The sequence below is a fragment of the Pan paniscus genome, chromosome 3, assembly GCF_029289425.2.
Source record: "Pan paniscus chromosome 3, NHGRI_mPanPan1-v2.0_pri, whole genome shotgun sequence".
Lineage (NCBI taxonomy): Eukaryota > Metazoa > Chordata > Mammalia > Primates > Hominidae > Pan > Pan paniscus.
Window position 1 is genome coordinate 116495436 of NC_073252.2, and position 21052 is coordinate 116516487.

General features: G+C 38.6%; 1 protein-coding gene across 5 annotated transcripts in view; it reads right to left on the bottom strand.

The window, feature by feature from the left end:
• Positions 1-9827: 9827 nt before the first annotated feature.
• Positions 9828-21052, bottom strand: part of SEC24D (SEC24 homolog D, COPII coat complex component) — a 116850-nt gene continuing 105625 nt past the window's right edge. For 4 of the 5 annotated variants that reach the window (XM_055111778.2, XM_008955429.5, XM_008955428.6 and 1 more), the window contains exons 20-23: positions 19733-19912; positions 18320-18511; positions 15560-15649; positions 9828-10659 (exon numbers count right to left, since the gene is read on the bottom strand). In XM_055111778.2, the coding sequence (XP_054967753.2) occupies positions 10519-10659; positions 15560-15649; positions 18320-18511; positions 19733-19912 (603 nt within the window). In that variant the 3' untranslated portion in view covers positions 9828-10518. Of the gene's footprint in view, positions 10660-14915; positions 15035-15559; positions 15650-18319; positions 18512-19732; positions 19913-21052 lie in introns of all 5 variants that reach the window. The other variant, XM_063603877.1, reaches the window with a different exon arrangement.

The following is a 21052-nucleotide window of genomic DNA, read 5'->3' on the forward strand; positions in this document are numbered from 1 at the left end:
CACAGAATTGTGGTGATGGCAGTCAGAATGTAATACGGTCATCATGCAACAGCACAGTGTGAGAGGTCAAGGTGTCAACCTGGGAAGTGAGAATCAAGCAGGAGTGTGGCATGGCAACCAGCTCACAGATCCAGAGTTGAGAGGGATCACTACTGCAGCAGTTCTGCTCTGTTACTCTGGTAAGTAGTAGAGCCACTTTATGAGCCCTTATTTCCTATCTCCCTTATTCTGAGGCCAGGTCAGTGATACGCCATAGTTTCATTTAAGTTAATGGAGTATAAAGATGGGATACTTGGGAGCTATATTGTGCATCAGGGTGTCACAGCTGCTACTAGGAGTTACTCCTTTTCATGTCTTTTAAAATACTTTCTACCCATCTTAATTGCTAAATTATCTTTCAGTTAGTTACAGCGCTTAATTTAAAACCTGTACTGTTTTCATCCTGAATTTAGAACATAAGATTTAGCCTTTGAAGTATAGTTTCAGACTTTACTAATTTGTTTAATATAATCCTTATTAACATGACAAAATGAAAGCCCCGTTGGGACTTAATCTAAACAGTAGTCTTTGATCTGAAAGGGTCTCATATTTTGTGATCTATTAGAAACATAAACCTTTGCTTATGCAAAAGGTCTTTCTTAGAACAATCCTGTAATCTTAGGGTTCATGTGTGACTTTAGCATTATCCTCTCTTTGATGTTGGGTAATAGGGGCTGAACTTTTGCTGGGTTCTTGTGTATATATAGTCAGTTTTGAGGCCATAAATCTAGGACTTCTCAAAAGATTAGAACATTTATCCAGCAAACTGACTCCATTGAAGACTTCATTTCTGGAAATACCACATTGCTTCTGCTCTCAATAACTCTATCATTTACTCGTATAAATATTGCTAGCTGTAATGCACAGAGAAAAACTACCTCATTCAATCTAGATAATTAGGACATCCTTTTCCAGTAAACCCTTTTTCCACTACTGGATAAAATATTAAAATGATCAGTTTGAGTGTAAGAGTTCATGTTTCTGTAACTAAAGGTGCTAATAAACTGAAATCAGATAAGGTAGGTTTTTCCAAAAATACTTCTAAATAATTGAGAACCTAGAAGTCAACAATGTAAAATGCATATGGGACTCTATATTAATAGAGAAGCAGGCCAAGAACTTTTTAATGGGATAATTGTCTTCTTTAGGCACATTGTTTGCATATTAACGACATGGAAATATTTTCACTCATTTACTTTCATCCATCTATCTGTGCTTTTTCTCACTTTGATGAGTTCTCTCAACTCCTTTCTAAGAAAAGCAGAGCAGAGCAGCATAGAGTGCGTTAGTAAATGGCCACTGACTCTTGGTCTCAGGCCATAGCAACTATAGAGAGGAGAGTGGGGCTGGAGACCTCATACCCTGGGTAAAGTGGACATCACTTGTCAGCTCCAGCTAATTGTCACCACAGAGAGAAGAGGGTAAGTCTGAGATGTTCATGTGGCATTTCCCTACATTTTAGAGGTTGACAAAATAGTTTGTGACTTTTGCTTACATTTGCATTCATAGAACTAAAAAAAATTTAAATTAACTTGGCTAGCAAAATACCACATGCATATTTTCTTTTTTATTTTTATTTTTTGAGACAGAGTCTCTGTTACCCAGGGTGGGGGGCAGTGGTAAGATCTTGGCTCACTGCAACCTCCGCCTCCAGTGTTGAAGCAATTCTTCTGCCTCAGCCTCCTGAGTAGCTGGAATTACAGGTGCCCACCACCACACCCAGCTAATTTTAGTATTCTTAGTAGAGACAGGATTTCACCATGTTGGCCAGGCTGGTCTCAAACTCCCGACCTCAACTGATCCACCCACCCTGGCCTCCCAAAGTGTCAGGGTTACAGGCGTGAGCCTCTGCGACTGGCCAACATGCATATTTAAATTATGCATGCATTATAGCTGTATACTGTGTGACCACATTTACTTAAAAAAGAGGAAAAAGGGTTACTTGCTTGAGACAGGAAACTATCACCTTTGAAAGCATATTAAGTAGTTGGCTTACTTTGGAACACACAGTAGACTGAAAATGTGAACTAATACTTTAAAATTGCCGTATAATGATGTCATTGCAAGCCATTCATCTATCCAATGGGGGAAAATGTGGAGGTCTAGGCTTGTGTTGTCACAAAATACACCTTTTAGATAATCCTTACCTGTACAGATTTTTATAACTGTTGTTATCATAAGAGAATGGCTACATCATTATCCTGCCTTTTCTGTGTGTTTATTTTGTTGTTTTTGAAAGCAGTGGACAAAACCTCAAAACACAATTTTGTTCAGATATATCCAGTTTAGTAGTTTATGCTGGTTAAATGATCAAAGTAATTGCTTAAATGTCTTGTGGAATTAGCTGTCACTTTATAGTTTATGTATTGTGGTGGGTACCTTAATAATAAAAAGATTTTTAATGTAATAATATTGCTCATAATTCATGAAAGCTACACGGGTAGTTGGGTTATTGTTTTGTCTAAGAAGCTAGGTTTATAGCATGGTAAATAAAAACTCAAGATTATAGCTTTCTTTTCTACTATTGAGCTCAATTAAAGGATAATGCATGATTAAAAATATATTTATAAAAATAATTCCAAAGCAAAATTTAGAAAAATGTAAACACAAATGTAAGCCCATCAGCCAACTAGCTCCTTGAATCTTAACTCCATATCCTTCCTCAGATGGTGCTGACAAGATAGTGGATCAGGATGGCACCAGCACCTCTTTGGGGACCTTTCCCAGTTCTGATTGCTTTCCTTTACCCTGATTCAAACAGAAAGCTTGCCTTTTCATCTGATACCTGCATTTGTCTACTCACCTAGTCCTGAGCTTTTACACCGCTGCTTGGGCTCTTATGACTTAGTTTTTGTCGTTAGCTTTATAAGGGCAGTGGTATGCTTTCTCAGCTTCTAATGTATGGCATATAATAAGTGCTCAATAAATAGTCCCTTTCCCTTGCTGCTTGCTTAATAATTGGAAATAACTCCCAGGAGATTTTTCATAACCTTCCCTTGTCAGCTCTTTTCCCTTCTGCTGATGCTTTCTTGCTGTGTAAGAGGACTGTTTTTCTAACAAAGACTTTTTCTCTGTGTCAAATAAAAGAACATTATCTTTGGGGATAAAGAAAACAAAGCAGTTTCCACTGAATTACCATTTATCAGAGGTCTTGAACAGAACTAACTTCCCCTGGTCTGACTTTAAAGGAACCTGACTCCTTCCTTAGAATGTAAGTTTTCAATTACTTCTCTGCCAAGGGCAACATGTTAAAATAAGGAGAGTGATTTAACTACACCTGTGTCACCTTGTTTAATTATAGCCTAAGTGGAAAAAGTAGATTATATTTCTCCGGTGAATAATAGAGACAGTAGATTGCCTGAGTGAGGGGGGCAGACAGGATGGTGGAGGATGGGTGTGGGGTGGCACCCAGGAGTCTTAGGAAACTGCTGCTGGTCAGCAACAGTGGCCCTAGGGGAGAGAACCTCATGGGGAAAGAGCTCAGTGGCACGGAGCTCCACTGGGAAAGTAGCTCAGCCCAGACCACTCACTCATTTTCCCCAAGCATGGTGTGAAAGCAGAGAGCCCTGGACTTCACAAAGCCATGGGGCACTTTGACACTAGTCATCAGTGTGGATGAAAGAGAGTAAAGATTCCCTTTCAGTCCTGTGGGATAGAGATTCAGATTCAGTCAGGGTGATTTTAAAAACATGACATTTTTGCACACCAGAGTTTACAGTTGCAATTCATATCTGCTTGAAACTTCCCTAATTCATGAAGGTAATAACCTTTTTGACACATAGGCATATGAGGTGGGGTCCCTCAAACATTGATTGGGTAACATTAAACCCCATTGGGTATCCTAAAATGGTATTCTTCAAACATGAATAATGTGTGTTTAAACAGTTTTTCATGAACCCAAGGAATACCTCATATTGAAAAATACCAACAAAAAAACTAGAGTCTCGTTCTTCAGAAGGTCTTAAAATTGCAAATCTCATTGCAAAAGAGTTGTTTTTATAACTAGTAAGAGAATTTTTTCAACTTTTATTTTAAATTCAGGGGATACACATGCAGATTTTTTACCTGGGTATATTGTGTGATGCTGAGGTTTGGGGTCTGAATGATCGTCACTCAGGTACTGAGCACAGAACCCAAGTTTTTCTTTTTCTTTTCTTTTTTTTTTTTCTTTTTTGGTGGAGCAATCAGAACACATACAACATTTATTGATTAGGGTTTGCCATCTTATATGGGTGTGGTTTGTGGCACCCCCAAAACAATTATGATAGTAACATCCAAGATCACTGATCACACATCACCATGACAGACATAATAATAAACAGGTTTGAAATATTGTGATAATTACCAAAAGGTGACACAGAAACACAAAGTGAGCACACACTGTTGGATCAACAGTTTTTGAATTCTTGCCCCACTCCCTCCCTCCCACCTCAAATAGTCCCGTGTCTATTGTTGCCATTTTTATGGGTAGCAAATGTTTAGCTCCCACTTATGAGAACATGTGGTATTTGGTTTTCTGTTCCTTTGTTAATTTGCTTAGGATAATGGCCTCCAGCTGCATCTATGTTGCTGCAAAGAACATGCTTTCATTCTTTTACATGGCTGTGAAGTATTCCATGGTGTATGTGTACCACATTTTCTTTATCCAGTCCACCATTGATGGGTACCTAGGTTGATTCCATGTCTTTGCTATTGTGAATAGTGCTGCTATGAACATGTGTCTTTTTGGTAGAATGATTTATTTTCCTTTGGGCATATACTCAGTAATAGGTTGAATGGTAATTCTGTAATATAATTTAAAAAAAAATTATCAAAGCCAGGCATGATACCCTGTAATCCTAGCTGTGTGGGAGGCTGAGATGGAAGGATTACTTGAGCCTGAAAGCTGGAGACCAGCCTGGGTGACATAGTGAGACTTCATCTCAAATAATAAAAAAGTGGAAAAATAAAAAAGCATTCCCTAAAAATTCTTACACAACTCGGCCGAGCGCGGTGGCTCACACCTATAATCCTAGCACTTTGGGAGGCTGAGGTGGGCAGATTGCCTGAGCTTAGGAGTTCGAGACCAGCCTGGGCAACAATGGTGAAACCCCGTCTCTACTAAAATACAAAAAATTAGCCGGGTATGGCAGCATGCACCTGTAGTCCCAGCTACTTGGGAGGCTGAGGCAGGAGAATCGCTTGAACCCGGGAGGCGGAGGTTGCAGTGAGCCGAGATCGCACCACTGCACTCCAGCCTGGGCAACAGAGCAAGACTCCATCTCCAAAAAAAGGAAATTCTTACACAACTCATGTATTCTTGAGACTGCATCTGTAATCCACTTATAGTTTCCTTAATGAAACACTAGTAATTTGTCTCCCCAAATTGACTTTGTTCTTTACGTGATTCAAAACTAGATTCTCATGTATTAAGTTTGGATAACAATGGCTCTGGAAATGTTTATGAGGGTACATTTTGGAAATCGAGGGAGTTTAGCCTGCACAAGAAACATGATAGGGATATGTCTTTGAACTATCTGAAAACTGCTATTCATTGGAGGAGGAATTCACCTTGGGAGGCTGAGGCGGGAGGATTGCTTGAGCCCAGGAGTTTGTGACCAGCGTGGGAAACATGGTGAAACCACATCTCTACAAAAAATTAGCCAGGCACATGCCTGTAGTCCCAGATACTCAGGAGGCCAAGGCAGGAGGATCACTTGAACCCAGGAGGTTGAGGCTGCAGTGAGTCATGATCTTGCCACTGCACTCCAGCCTGGGCAACAAACTGAGACCCTGTCTCAAAAAACAACAACAAAAAAAGTGATGAGAATATTACTTTCCCAAACAACCATTTATGAACAGTTCTGTTAGAAAATTATATTTGGTGGACTTTCCCTAAAACTTCTCTTTTTGGTACAAGTACTCGCTTGTCTTTTGAGGCCAAAGGTAGATTGAGCTCATACCTGCTTTCATTCCACACTAGTGATTCATAATGGCAAACTCCCTAAGTTCTTTTTCTAACATGTATTGTTTCCAAGAACGATATCCTGCATATGCATTTGTTTTTTGGACACAAGTCTAGATGATTCTTAATTATTCTCAGTCTACTACCATTATGTTAGACTTTTAGAAGTGAACCTTCTAGGAAAGTTGCCATTTGGTAACCTCAAAAGATGTGCCTTCAAAAAGTGAGTGAACTCATTTCTTTTTTTTAAATAATGGTTCCTTAACATTTGAAATACAAGTTCTTGTCTTTGGTTTATATATTATTGAGGTTTTGGTTTTTAGCATTTAAAGTAGTTTAAGCTGCAAATTTCTCATATGGCAAATTTATTCTGATCTCTGAAACCATCTGTTAATTGGAATTTCTATAGCATTTAAAGAGCTTGATTTGGAGGATGTCAATTACGATACTGGTGGCATAGTAGCAAATCCTATTAGGAGTCAGATTAGTCCTAGTTTTTATGATCCTTAGCAAGTTTAGTAAAAAACCTAATAAAACAATAACAGCAATGAATACTTAAATAGCAGCACTATGTGTCAGACACTGTTCGAGGCCCTTTATAAACTTTAATTCTTGAAAAAACTGGAGGAAACAGACACAGAAAATTTTCTAACTTGCCCTGGATCACACAGCTAGTGGTGGAACTAGTATAGAAACCCATGTCGCTGGGTCCAGAGCGACATGGGTCTGAGCCGTTGTGCTCCACCAGCTCTTCCAGTCTGGGGATGGGGAGCACCGTTTCAGAGCAGCACTTACACCATTTTTGGCAAGTGGTCATTCAGGATTCACTGGAGCATTTCCATTACATATTGGGTTTCTTCCACCATGAAAGCTAACCTCACCATTTATATTGTATTCCCTCTGTTTTCCAAGGGTCTTGCTCTTTTGAATATTTTTTCTCTGTCTTCAATCTTCAACATTCTTTGTAGTACAGTATTGTCACTATCTATATTTTTTCCACATAATACTGGCTTCTTTCCACCAGCATTTGAATGGCAAATCCCTTAAAATTTAAAATTAAAAAAAATAATTTAAAATTTAAAAAATCCTCCCCTTTCTGTGATCCACCCGCTCGTCGCCTCTTGAGTTGCCTCCATTCTGCCTCCCCTTCTTCAACCTGTTCTAATCTAGCCTTTAGCCTTACTGATTTAGAGAAACTGCTCTTCACCAAACTCACCCATGACCTTTTACTAATCCCAACAAACATTTTTGTCTTTGTCTTTTGGACCCTGTAACTTGGCTGCCCACTCTCTTCATGCACCCCCTCTTTTACCTTGAGGTTTGTGACATCTTCTAGCCAAGTTCCCTTCCTACCTCTCTGGCCCTTCCCAGTTTCAAGGTTTCTAGTGACTCTCTGCCCTAGGGATTTGCTTCCTTCCCACTCTACAGAGTCAGCCTAAGTTTTTTCAGCCACTTGTGTGGCTTCCTTTTCTTGATATACATGTAGATGGCTTGCAAATCTTTAGCTTACAGCTCTCTGCTGAGCTTCACACCCATATTTTTAGGTCTTATAGCTTGCAAGCTACCTTAGATATGTACAATCTGAACTATACCCTTTACATACACACTGACATACACAAGCTGTTTTTATTTCTGTTTCCTCTCAGAGAATCATCTGTCTACCCAGTTGCTCAAAACAAATCGTTTTCTGACACTTTCTCTTCTCTTACGTCACCTCTCCCCCAATTCCCCCACCCCCAACTAAATACCATTATTTTAATTCAGGCCATCGTGAACTCAAATGAACTATTCTGATAGCCTCCTAAATGGTCTGTCTGCTGCAAGTTACATCACCTTACAACCCCAAAGTGATCTTTCTAGAGTGATCCTGCTGCTCCTGCTTAAATTACTTTGAAGGTCTTCACTTTGTCATTAGGATAAAGTCCAAACTCTTCCTTGGCTAAGGCTCACTCTACTTGCTTCTCCAACTTTATCTTTTACGACTTTGTCTCTCCTTGATAGTTCCAGTCAAGTTTAAGTTCTTTAGTTTACTGAAAGGGTGATGTGTGCCCTCTCCACTCTGAGCCTTCATGCTTATTTTCTCTTCTGCTGGCATATTTACCAATACTGCCAATTACCTGGCAAATGTTTACAATTTTTCAGGTCTCATCTTCAATGTAACTTCCTCTGGAAAATCTTTACTGACTACACCTTGCCCCCCAGCTAGACCAGGTCAGATATCCCTGCTGTGTGCTTACTGTAGCATTTCATGGCATTTCTGAAACTTTCCTGTAATTGTAGAGATGGCAGGGACTTTGCTTGTGCTGTTCACTGTTGTCTCTCCAGTATTGCGCCTAGTGTTTGGCACCTAGAAAATGTGCAGTTAGTATTTGTTAAATGAGAAGATACTACTTCCAATGGCATATTCTTTGAGCACCTAATTATTTAGAAGTTTCTTGTATTAAGTGGAACTTTGTAACTTCTTTTTTTTTGGAGTCTAGCTCTGTCTTCCAGGCTGGAGTGCAATGGTGCGATCTCAGCTCACTGCAGCCTCTGCCTCCCGGGTTCAAGCAATTCTCCTGCCTCAGCCTCCCAAGTAGCTGGGATTACAGGTGCCTGCCATCACGCCCAGCTAATTTTTTGTATTTTCAGTAGAGACGGGGTTTCACCATGTTGGCCAGGCTGGTCTCAAACTCCTGACCTCAAGTGATCCACCCGCCTCGGCCACCCAAAGTGCTGGTATTACAGGCGTGAGCCACCGCACCCAGCCTGTCACTTCTATTTAATGATTCTGGTTCTATACCCTAAGGAACACAAAGAACAAATCATTAGACAGCCTTCAAATGAATAAAGGAATGTGCCCTGTGCTTCTATTTCACATAGGGCATGGTGCCTAGAATTGAACAAGCGCCTAGGTGTGGCCTGACCTCAGAGTAGAGTGGAACCATCACTATGCTCATTTGACAGCCTATCCTAGTAATAAGGTAGATTGACATCATATCTGCTTTCATTCCACTAGTGATTCATAATGGCAAACTCCCTAAGTTCTTTTTCTGACAAACGTGTTGTTTCCAAGAATGATCTCCTGCATATGCATTTGTTTTTTGGACACAAATCTAGGAGCTTACATTTCTTCTTGTTAAACTCATCCAAGTTGATGATGTTAAACTCATCCAAGTTGATGATGTTAAACTCATCCAAGTTGATGATGTTAAACTCATCCAAGTTGATGTTGAAGCAACATGCCAGTTGGCTAACATGGGGGGATTTTAGTTCTGTCACTGTATTTGTTTTTCTACCTACTTCATGACATCTAATTTATAAATAAATCTTACTAGCCATATAATCAGAGACAAGGAACTTAAGCCTGTTTCTTCATGTGTAAATGGGGCTGATAACAGGATCAGGGTTGCTGTGAAGAATACATATGCATATGTTCCCAGAAAACATAGTGCAGTTCTTGGGACACGATATGTACTCAATATATGTTAGCTATTATTATTCATATAATTGATAACAAAGTTGAATAGGGCAGGTAGAGGCAGATGCCTTTGTGATATCACTCAAAATCATTCTTCTAGGTTTAGACATATTCATTAATAATGGTTTCATGTCGCCCATTTCTATTTATTTTGCCCACAAAAACATTTTAGAGAACTTTGAAATGCCTTTCTCAAGTATAATATGATGTTTCTTAGATTTATTGCCTAGTACTCCTCAACCCTCAAAAAAAGAGAGAAAATTTTGTTTTCATGATTTGTTCTTAGTGAGCTACCCAAACAACTTTTTGCCAAGACTTTTTGAATACTACCCTTATTTCTTTTTAAGACCTAAAAATACATAATAAATAAATAAATCTACCTACTAAGATTATACGAAGTGATTTATTGATACTGGTTAAGATCCATTATATACAGGTAGAAACTTTCAAAATTGTACAAAGAACCATTAAGCATATTGATAAAGACAGTTTTACAGACAAAACAACTGGAAAATAGTTTTAACATACACAATATATAATTATGAAAAAAATGTAGAACACATATTGTTCTACCAGATAAATCCCAAGGTTATTAAAAGTCTGCTATGCAGACCTTAAGTTGAAAAATGTGTTCAATGGAGTTACATGGTTTTAGAAAATTAAGTATAATGTAAAAATTAAGCTTTTTTTCTCATTGCAATTGGGAGAGGAACTGAGACAACTTTTTACCCCAAATCTATACAGTTTGAAAAATAATTTATATATCTAGCATAAAGAAAATTGAGAATGTTTATGGTTCTGTAAACTTTGCCTTTTATGAAATGCAAACCACATCAGTTTTAAAAATTAGAAACTGTGCAATCAGAAACAGATTGTTCCCTTTATGGTACAATTGTACCTTAATTGGCTTTATACCTGAGCACCAAAGCTGAAGTTCTAAATGCCGTCTCTTCCTGGAAAGTTATTCTGAAAATGAGCAAGAAATCAAAACTAGCCTATTATCATCTAGAAAATTAGGCACCAAGAAGGAGATTATCTCCTTGGAAATGCAACATCAATGACAGAGAAGTTTCAATTAATTAAGCAGCTGACAGATCTCCTTGTGAACACAACAAAGGAAATCCACATAAGAAGAGCCTCCGTAAAGTCCTTTGTCTTCTACCAGGAACTGTCGGAAAACCATTTCTGGTTGTTCTCGCTGCTTTACGATTGTGAGCTAGGAAAAAAAAACAAAACAGTAACAGCCCCTGGTTATAAACATTATTTGAAAATGGGTCAATTTTGTCTATTTCAATTTTGGCAAACATTATTGAATGTCCATTATGTGTGAGGCTATGGAGGATGATGGGAAAGTGCCTGATATCTAGAGTGGAAAGAGGCATGGACCCCGAAACCCCAAAACCTAAGACATACAATTTTAAGTGGCAAAAATGAAACCTAAGCAGAGTGTTACGGGAAAGGCTTCACAGTGATAGTAACTGTCCCCTGAGCCTTAAAGGATAGGGGTAGGGCTAGAAAGTGTTCCATACTGGAATTCATGTGCCATGTACCAGAGATACAATTATGGCTGGCATGTAAATTATCACAGGCTTCTAAAAGGGACAAATTATCATCATAATGAGTTTGGGTTTCTGTAGGAAATGTGATCCAGTGAAGGTGCAGAAGAATGAAATGAGACAGTTAAGTGGCAGCAGTATGTACAATACATTCGTGAGATGAGGGACACTAGATAGGAAGTGGTTTGAAGTGTCTGGGTGGGAGATGATCAGGTTCTGAATTAGAGCAGTGGAGGTGGAAAGGGGGTAGATTGGAGAGATGCTAGAGAGGTTAACACACAGGGAAAACAGGGAGAACTCCTGTCCTTTGCTCATCATGATTCTCTAGACCTGTGCTGTCCAGTACAACAGCCAGACACACATACTATTTAGCATTTAAAATGTGGCTCATCCAAATTGAGATGTGCTGTAAATATAAGATTTCTATATTTTCTATATAAGATTCTAGAAAAAAATAGATTTCTAGACTTAGTATGAAAAATAAAATATAAAAATCTCAATAATTGATACAGATTACATATAGAAATTATATTTTAGATATACTGGGTTAAATTAATTATTTAAATGAATTTTTTTTTTAAATGCAGTCATCAGAAAACATAGAATTGCATATTCATTTGCATTACTGGAGAGTGCTGCTCTAAGAAGAAACCCACAGGGAAGAAGCCCAGAAGAGAGGCAGTTTTGTCATGAACACTTTGAACCCTTCTTTCTACACCTGTATTCCTACTTGAGGAAGTCAAGGTAGATGATCTGAATTGTCATAATTTCATATTTATTGTGCCACAAGTGGGGTTAACTGAGCCATACATGCACAACAATGCCTCTCCACCTGCCTCCTATGTAATTAAGAGGAGCGAGGGTATTTCTCACTTCTTCCTCTCAGGAGGTAAACCCACCAGAAAGGCCTGCAATAGGGAAACACATGCAGTTAGCTGCTTCACCAGCTGCAGCAGGGAAGGTATGTGCAATTTTGGCTAGGAGGGCAGGGCCCTCCCTACTTTTGCATTCTATGCTTTTTAGTTATCAAGCAGAGAGTAACTCTGTCAACACCACTTGCTTTTTTCCTTTATAACGTTTTGGCCTGGATCCAAGTCTGTTAGGTTTTAAGTTGCCCCGACCTAGTAAAAATAATAATATATAAGAACAACTGCTGTTGCCACAACTCAGCTAATTCCATGTGGATACAGATATGTGTGATGCCTTGGCTTTTGGGTGTCAGCTCTAGGTACTGGGAGTTGGCACTGGAATAGCTGTGTGCATAGGCAGATTCCACTCCTACATGGGGAAGCAAAACTAACCCTTAATGAGATTTCTCCAAAGAAGTTTAAGATTTGCCTCCTGATGAACCTGAAGTCAGGATTCTTTTCATTTTATGTTTTATCCACCCTCTCCCACATGCCACTACAACTTTACTATTGTCCATGATTGGTAGGGGCAGTGTGGGTCTAGCCTCTGACACAATTCAGACTGAGGCTGGGCAGGATAAGACATTGAAGGAGGAAAGACTTGAAGTTCCAATTTCTTTAGAATTTACTTTCTTTATGGAAATTAATGGAAAGAAGGTCAGGTTGCTCATCTGAGGTATCTTCTATTGCTGCCATTCACTTGGGTTTTTTTTGTTTTGTTTTTGTGTGGTGCTCATTGTACAACCTCCTCTGACAAAAGTGTCTCGCTATGAGCTGAGGTGGTAAGTAGAACAGGGAATGAATGTCAGCCTTGGGAGAAACTTAGCTTTAAGCTACAGTGATTAATATCCTAACCTACCATTTGATTATCTACAGGTGTCAGGATGACACAGAAAGTATAGTGGAAGGTCTCAGGGGAGTGGAGTCATGGAAGTGGTATTGGCCTGTCTTGACACAGTGATGGTCGTCTCTTCAAGGGGCACACCCACACCAATAAAAGGAAAGCATACTGGTATGGATTGGTAGATCCATCTTTATTTCCCCACTTTACATTTCTAAAGGGAGGGGGATGGCCCTATAGAGTAGGAAGAGAACATTAAAATAATCACTGCTTGTCACCTCCTTGCTTCTTGTGTGCCTTCTCCAAGGGAAGACTGGCTAACTCTGAATGTGACATTCTCTGGGTCACCTTACCAGAGGTCTTAAAGAATTAATGTGCTTCAAAAGCCAATCTCATCTTTCATTGGCTGACTCACAGGGAATCGCTAAAGCATGGGAGTGATTAGGAAGGCCCAGGTAGAACATGTTGAGCGAGAAGAGAGCCATGATACAACCCTCGGGGAATACCAACTCTTAAGTGGCAGATGAATGAAGAGAAGCCTATGAAAAAGAGTCACTGAGAAAGAAGAATCAGGAGCAGGGGATGTTTTGAAAGCTGACAGGAGAGAATTTGAGGAAGTAGTCAACCTTGTAAATGCACAAAAGGATTGAGAATCAATTGTCTTTAGCAATTTGGCAGTTTACAGAGAAGTGGAGAGATGAGAAGAAGGAAAGAGCAGTTAATATAGACTTTTTCAAGGAGCTTCGTTGTAGAATGTTTGGTATATTGCCGGTGTTCAATAAATATTTGTAGAATGAATGAGGAAAGGGAAGCAGAATCTTGGAGAAGTGGCAGCTTCTATGAAGGTAGATTTGAACAGCTTGTAAACTGGAAAAGGGCCAATGGGAAAGGAATAATCTAGAAAATACAAGTGGAAGGAGAGAGAATAAAAAACATTTGGAGCACAGAGAACTGTGCAGGGCAGGACTAGAATTTCTCAGGAAGGCACTTGGTTTCGGTCATCTGTAGATATACTGTGGTAGAAATCTTTTTTTGTTGTTGTTCCCCACAGAGAATAATCTGACAATAAGGTCTAAGAGGACTGTTTTTGAAAAAGTAATTAGCATAACCTGGAAGGTAGCAGTTCCTTCTAAATTTGATTTTGTTACTCTTGATCCTTCCATACCAACTCTTTTCTCCTACCTAATCTTAACCCTTTAAAAGTATGTTTTCATTTCCTTTGTTTAGTCAGTTTTCAAGTGTCAGAGAAAGGGTGGAATGCTAAGTGCACTGGGACTAAGCAGCTAGTACAAGCCCTGTATCTGCTATGATCTAGTTGTGAGACCCGGACCAAGCTAGTGAGCTCCTTTGAGCCTCACTTTCATGTCTGTGATGTGCAGCTACAGGAAGCCAGGTATCTCCCAGATTCCTTTCAACTCTGACATCTGTAGATTTTAGATATTTCTAATTCTTTATAGAGATAGCAATCTATGAACAGATGGATACATTTGCAGGTAGTACATAAGAAAATCTGATTCTTTAAGTATTCAAGCTAAAATTGTTTTATCACACAGGTGCTTAATATTTTATTCACATATAATATTTGAAGCTCACCCCCAGATGGTTTTATAACCAAAGCTGACATAACTTTGATAAGAGGTTGGAACAGGTGGGAGAAAGCAGAGGAAAGTTTAATGTTTTTCCCTGAAGGAGGAACTACTGAGCACAAGGATGATCTCCATGCTTAGTCTTGCCTCTTCTCTGCAAATGCCCAGTTGGAGGGATGCAGTTGCTGCAGCTGGGATGAAGGTGAATCATTATTGCTGTGCATTCTAAATACCAGTGGCTTTCAATTTGCATTTCATGAGACTCAAGATTTGGTTACATGTTTCTAGGGCGTTCAGAGAGAATGCCCTAGAAAAACGTGTAACCAAATCTTAAGAGAATGTGTTTAGTTTGAGCCTTGTCTGTCATCTCTAGGTCCTGCCCTTAAACTGAACCATAGGTGCTGTGTGGTGTGAAAACTGTTCTAGAAAAGTTGTGTATTCATCCAGATGTCATTAGTTCAATTTACCTAAGCTCTACCTAAAGTTGATGTTTGCATGCATGAGTTCCTTTCACAGTTACTAATGTTGGTTCAGATTGACATCACATTTACATTTCAGGAGACAACTGGCCCCATAAATACCCTGGCACTTGTAGACACGTGCCTCCAGCTGAGTGTCTTATAGCTCTTCAGTAAGCAGTGTTACACAGCACATCATCATCATCTATACATTCCAGATCCCAGGAGACTCTAATATTGAGCTTGGGAAGGAAAACAAGTAAGTATCTGGAACGTGGCAACAACATATAATTTTCTTGGGTTCTAGACATATTAAAATTTTTTACTCAAACTCAGAAAAGGCTAGAAGGGCTTGGAAGGATAAGAATAACAAAACTTTTCAGAGATTATAAATTAAACATTGTAATAAATCAAATTTTACAAATGTTCTAAATGATACTTTTATAATTAAGTAATTTTAGGCACCAGAAGAAAAGTCACTTCAAAGTCTGTTAATGGTACCAGTTGCTATTAAATCATGAAGTTAATACTGACTTAAGATACCCCATAGTTAACCCATGGTAATAGCCATTTATGTTTGTGACTGGTAAGTAGGTAGATATACTTAGAGGTTAATGTGAGGTTTTTTTTAACTTTTATTTTAGATTTATGATGGTGTGAGTTTTTAAAATCAAAGATCACGTCATAAAAATATAGGGTGTGCATTTTAAGTCTTTAATGAAATTTTTAACATTTGAATAAAGGGAAAAATAAAATTGTTTTCTTACCTTCATTGAATATGGCCTCTTTTGTTGGATAATACCCATTATCATTCTGAGTTGTTGAGAGTATGGGTTTCCCACTTCAGGCAGCAATGTCTTAGATTTAAGAAAATCAAAGTTTTAGTACAGTTTATAACATTTAGATAGAAGTAGCAATATGAGATTATCATAATGTTAAAAACATCCTTCTAAAACCATGTACTTGAACATTGGTGTAGTTCATTACCTGAAAACCAAAACTGTGGGGAAAATGCACTAAAAATTATTGGCACCCATTCCCATAATTGACAGAAGACAATTATTTCTGTCTTTTGAAAAAAACTCTTCCTCTGGAATTTGACACATGTACATCACTGAAATGACACAGCACAGACGTAGTCAGCCCTCTGTATCCATGGGTTCTGCATCCATGGATTCAGCCAACCACAGACAAAAATATTATTTGTAAAAAATGCATCTGTACTGAAAAGGCATGGATTTTGGGTTTTTTTGTCATTATTCTGTAAACAATATAGTTTAACAACTATTTACATAGCATTTTATATTGTATTAGGTGTTATAAGTAATCTTTTTTTTTTTTTGATAGAGAGAGGGTCTCACTATGTTGCCCAGGCTGGTCTTGAACGCCTACACTCAAGCAATCCTCCCACTTCAGCCTCCCAAAGTGCTGGGATTATAGGTGTGAGCCACCATGCCCAGCTGGTGTTATAAGTAATCTAGAGATGATTTAAAATATATGGGGGTATATGTACAAGTTATATGCAAATACCATGCCATTTTATATCAGGGACTTCAGCATCTGTGAATTTATAGAGTGTTCTGGAACCAATTCCCCATGGATACCAAGAGACAATAGTATATGTTTTATGCAAACAACTTCCTGTGAAAGTTTGATCCCTTTTCAAGATTCAAGGCTATGTTGCGAGAGAAAAGAATGTACTTTATTCCTTCAATGGATGGAAAATTCCATCCAAGTACTACTGTTCCGGCATTAAAACAAACTACCAAATGTTGATTTCTCAAAGGGAATGCAGCGTCTTAGATAGCCCAGAAATCTGGTTAGTGGTCTACAGGCCAATCCAGCTGCACATGGCATCCAGGTGATATGAAGGATTTTGACTTACATTTCTTCCGTTAAGACAGAGTAAAATGCTAATGTTTGCTTCTCAGCAAGAAGATGCCAAGAGCCAATGCATCACTGTGAGTTGGACAGAGAACATGTGACTTAGAATGTTTCACCATAAACCTCAAGTGTCAGGAAAAGTTTATGGTCAATGCTTTTCACAGGAGTAAGGAAAGCAAAAAATTCATTATTTATATTCACACTCCCATCCTCTATATGCATTATGTGGCATATTATGGTAGATCTATTTATTCAACAAACAACGTAAGTATTCTTCATGTATGTGTTTTAAAGTGCCAGCTGCCTCTAAAAAGAAAGTAGCTTACATTTGGTTTTTAACTTTGTTTCATTTTGTTGATGAAAGTCAAGGAAATACCAGTATGCTGATATAAGCACAGACCTACCAATGTGCTGCCTTGTGGTAGAGACACTGGCCATTTCCTGTGGATGTTCAGTTCAGCAACTATGCATTCAGCATTTACTATGTCAATATATTACAAGAGGAAGCTTCCTTAACTTTTATATAAACATTCTTCAGACTCATAGTTCTTTGCCTACTGAATTTTATTTTTTTAAATTGCATTTATAATCATTTCTTAATTTCAAACATATGCAGATATCAATTTCTAAATCTTCATCTTAAAACCAATCTCTAACTGGAATATTGATGCCCCTGAATTCTCTTAAAAATACACTTTTGACATTCCTCATGAATATGCAGCTCTCTAAACTGATCACCTGTCATGGCCTTGAATTTTAATCTTGCCTCTTTCTGCAAGATGCTATATATATTGATAAACTGTACTTCATACAATTGGGTTCAACAACTAGACTTAAGCCATCTTGCCACAACGTAAGTGAGGCTTCAGGAAACTAACTATCTGCTGAGCTCTACTGGAATCCACTATCAGAGTCAAACAATAGCCATCGGCAGTGATGCTCACACAACAATGGTCTACAAATAACGTTTGCAATAAATGTTGACTCTTGTACAAATTATAAGCTGGGTTTTCCTAAGATCCTTTAAAATAGTCATTTGTATTAATTTAACATCAAACTCACAATTTCTTTTGTTGTTATTGCAACAGAGGGGTGTATAGTCTCTTTTTATGGAATTATTATTTGTTAACTCAGTAATCTGATTTAGTCTGTAGCCAAACACTTATGAAAGATTTCTACATTCTTCTGAGTATGCAGTTCAGCACCAGGGATGAGTCCAGAGCATAAGAACTGAATTCAGTTCCCATCTCTGCCACTTTACTACCTGAAGGAACTTGTCTCCAAGCCTCAACTGATTCCTCTGTAAAATGTTGAGACCATATCCATCTCACTGATTTGTTATGACAATTAACTGAAATGGTATATTTAAGTATTTAGAGTACAGAGACTGGCACATAGTTAATGATCTGGAAGTGTTAGCATTTTCTATTAAAGTCACATATTTTAGTTGTTTGAAAGTACTCTATACAAATAACTTTATACCAGCTAATTGATATTGATCAAAACATGAAATTATTTCTTTCATATACAGAAATATATGCCTTATTATTTTTCTTTCTGTAATATTTGACTGCACATAAATAAAAACATTTACGAATTTATATTTTTCATATTACCACAAAAGCAATGAAAATAATACTTACCATATCTGTGTTGATATGTGCAAAAGATGGCACATTAAATATTCCTTGGATCAGTTCTGGTGGGCTGCTTACTCCCAACCACAGGAACATGTGTAGGCCATTAGCCAGTAAGAATATTCCTTCTTCTGAAAGACGGGACTCAGAGCAACGAACAGCAGCAGGTAACATTGTACTCTTGACATCTAACGTGTGCTGGGCAGGCACAGACAAGAGAGTTAGAAACTCCTTTCTTCCCCTTCCCTTCCCTCCTTCCTCTTTTCCTTTCCTTTTTCCTCCCTCCCCTCCCTCAATGCATAGTGAGTACCTATTATGTGCCAGACTTTATTCCAGTCATTAGAAAATAATCCCTACCTTGCACAGCAAATGGTTTTGTGCAGGGAGGAAGAGACAACACATAAAATAAGTAAAATATACAGAATATAGATGGTGTGAAGAGTTATGAAGAAAAGATGCACAAAAGTGGGATGGGGTGTGTCGCTGATAAAGGTGGGGACAAATTTTAACTAGGGTAGTCCAGGGAGCCCACAAACTTTTAAGAAGGTAACCTGAGGAGGTAAGAGAAGGTGCCATCGGGACAACTGGAGAAGACCATTTCAGATGGAAGGAAAAGCTAGTGCACTGGTCCTAAAGCAAGGGCCCAAATGGAGTGTTTGAGGATCAGCATGAAGCCCAGTGTGGCTGAAGTGGGATGGGGAAAGGGAGAGTAACAGAAGATTTCTAGAAGGGAGGGGAGGGCGGGGCACACAGCACTGGGCCAGGGTGGTAGGAACTGAGATGGGAAATCCTGGAGTGTTTTGAGCGAAGGAGTAATACGAGCTGACAATTTTATTTTATTTTTCTTTTTTGAGACGGAGTCTTGCTCTGTCACCCAGGCTGGAGGCACCATCTCGGCTCACTGCAACCTCCACCTCCCTGGTTCAAGCAATTCCCCTGCCTCAGCCCCCTACGAGTAGCTGGAATTACAGGCACATACCACCAAGCCCGGCTAATTTTTTTGTATTTTTTAGTAGAGATGGGGTTTCACCATGTTGGCCAGACTGGTCTCAAACTCCTGACCTCAGGCAATCTGCCCGCCTTGGCCTCCCAAAGTGCTGGGATTACAGACGTGAGCCACGGCACCTGGCCAGAGCTGACAATTATTTTAACAGGATGCCCTAACTTCTGTGCTGAAAACAGACTGAAAGAGGCGCAGAACTCCTCAGATTCCCTCCCCTTACCATAGTGAGCACATACTGATGCACATAAGCAACTTGCAGAAAGAGCCCCTGCTCGAAATCCCACACCATATATTTTGAAGGCATTTGTGACTTTAACTTTCCTCTTAAGAACAACATATTTCAGATATACAGGAAAGCACAAAATATGATTCCCTTCCAGGCTCCTCTGGGAAATGCACCACCCCAGCATGCTTACTATGGGCAGAAGTTGTGGGTAGAAGAAAAGCTGAGAGTCAGCCACACCCATGGTCATGACCAGCTGTCTCTGGTATGCTCGTTCATCAGTTGAGATCTCTGGTCTGCTGAGTAGCACACAGTTTTTCAACAAGCAATTCATGTACACTGGCAATACTTTCATGGAATCTGGTAGAATAAGCTGAAAAAGACAATTTTTTGTTTCATACGCTTGATCTTTACTGAGAACAATTCCCTGAGCTTCATCTGTAAGACTGAAACATTATTTGCTTCTGAACTTGTAAGGATGTAAGGATTAACTGGTAACCCATGTAAAACACCTAGAGCACACAGTAACTGGCACAGAGTAGGCATTCAAAGAGCAGCAGTTGTTTTTATTTTATCTAGTGCTACAGCAGTCTGGTGTAGCTGTTATCAGCACTACCCACTCACTGCTTAGGATGCAATCCCAGCTCTGTCTTTTAGCAGGTGTGTGACCCTGGGCAAATTACTTACCCTGTCTTTTTCTCAGTGTTTTTTTTTTTTTAGTTGAATATGGAATAATAGTATATCTACTTCATAATTGGGTTATGATAATTAAATGATTTGTAAAGCACAATAGTGCCTAGCACATAGGATATACCATATATATATGTTTAGATATATACATATGTTTAATAAAATTTTTAAAAAATGATTTCATAACCTATATTTCCACTTCAAGAATAGCATTTCTAACTGCCAACAGGATATCTCTTCCGTTATGCTTTTCATGCATCTTAAACTCATCAAACAAATATTAAATGCCATTGTGTCATAGGTTCTGTGCAAAGTGTCAAGGATATAAAAAGGAATAAGGCATAGTCCATGTTGTAAGATGCTTGAAGTTCGCTGGGGATAGACATATAAATACATAAAACATAATAAAGAGATTGCAGTACTATAGATTAAAAAAGGAAATGCTTCTTGCATTTAGATGTGTCACTAATGAATGATAACATGCAAAATCAAACTCCTACAATTCCACAAACATGTTCTTCCTCCCATGTTTCCTATTCAGTGTAGAACTTCCAGATGAACCCTAATTCATTTATTTCTTTACCCTCAATTAATAAACAAATCCTTTTAATTCTACCTTCATAATCTACCTGTACCTTCTCTCCACCCTCACTTTGGCTCACATGACCTCATTCTAACTGCCCCAAAGTCCATGCCCTTGTGAGATACTACAACCTAACACAATGCAGCAATTCTAGGAACACAACCTGATGATTTAAGAAATTATAATGTCCTATATTGTTTAACTTTCTCCTAAATCAATATTGTAAGAATAGCTAATAAT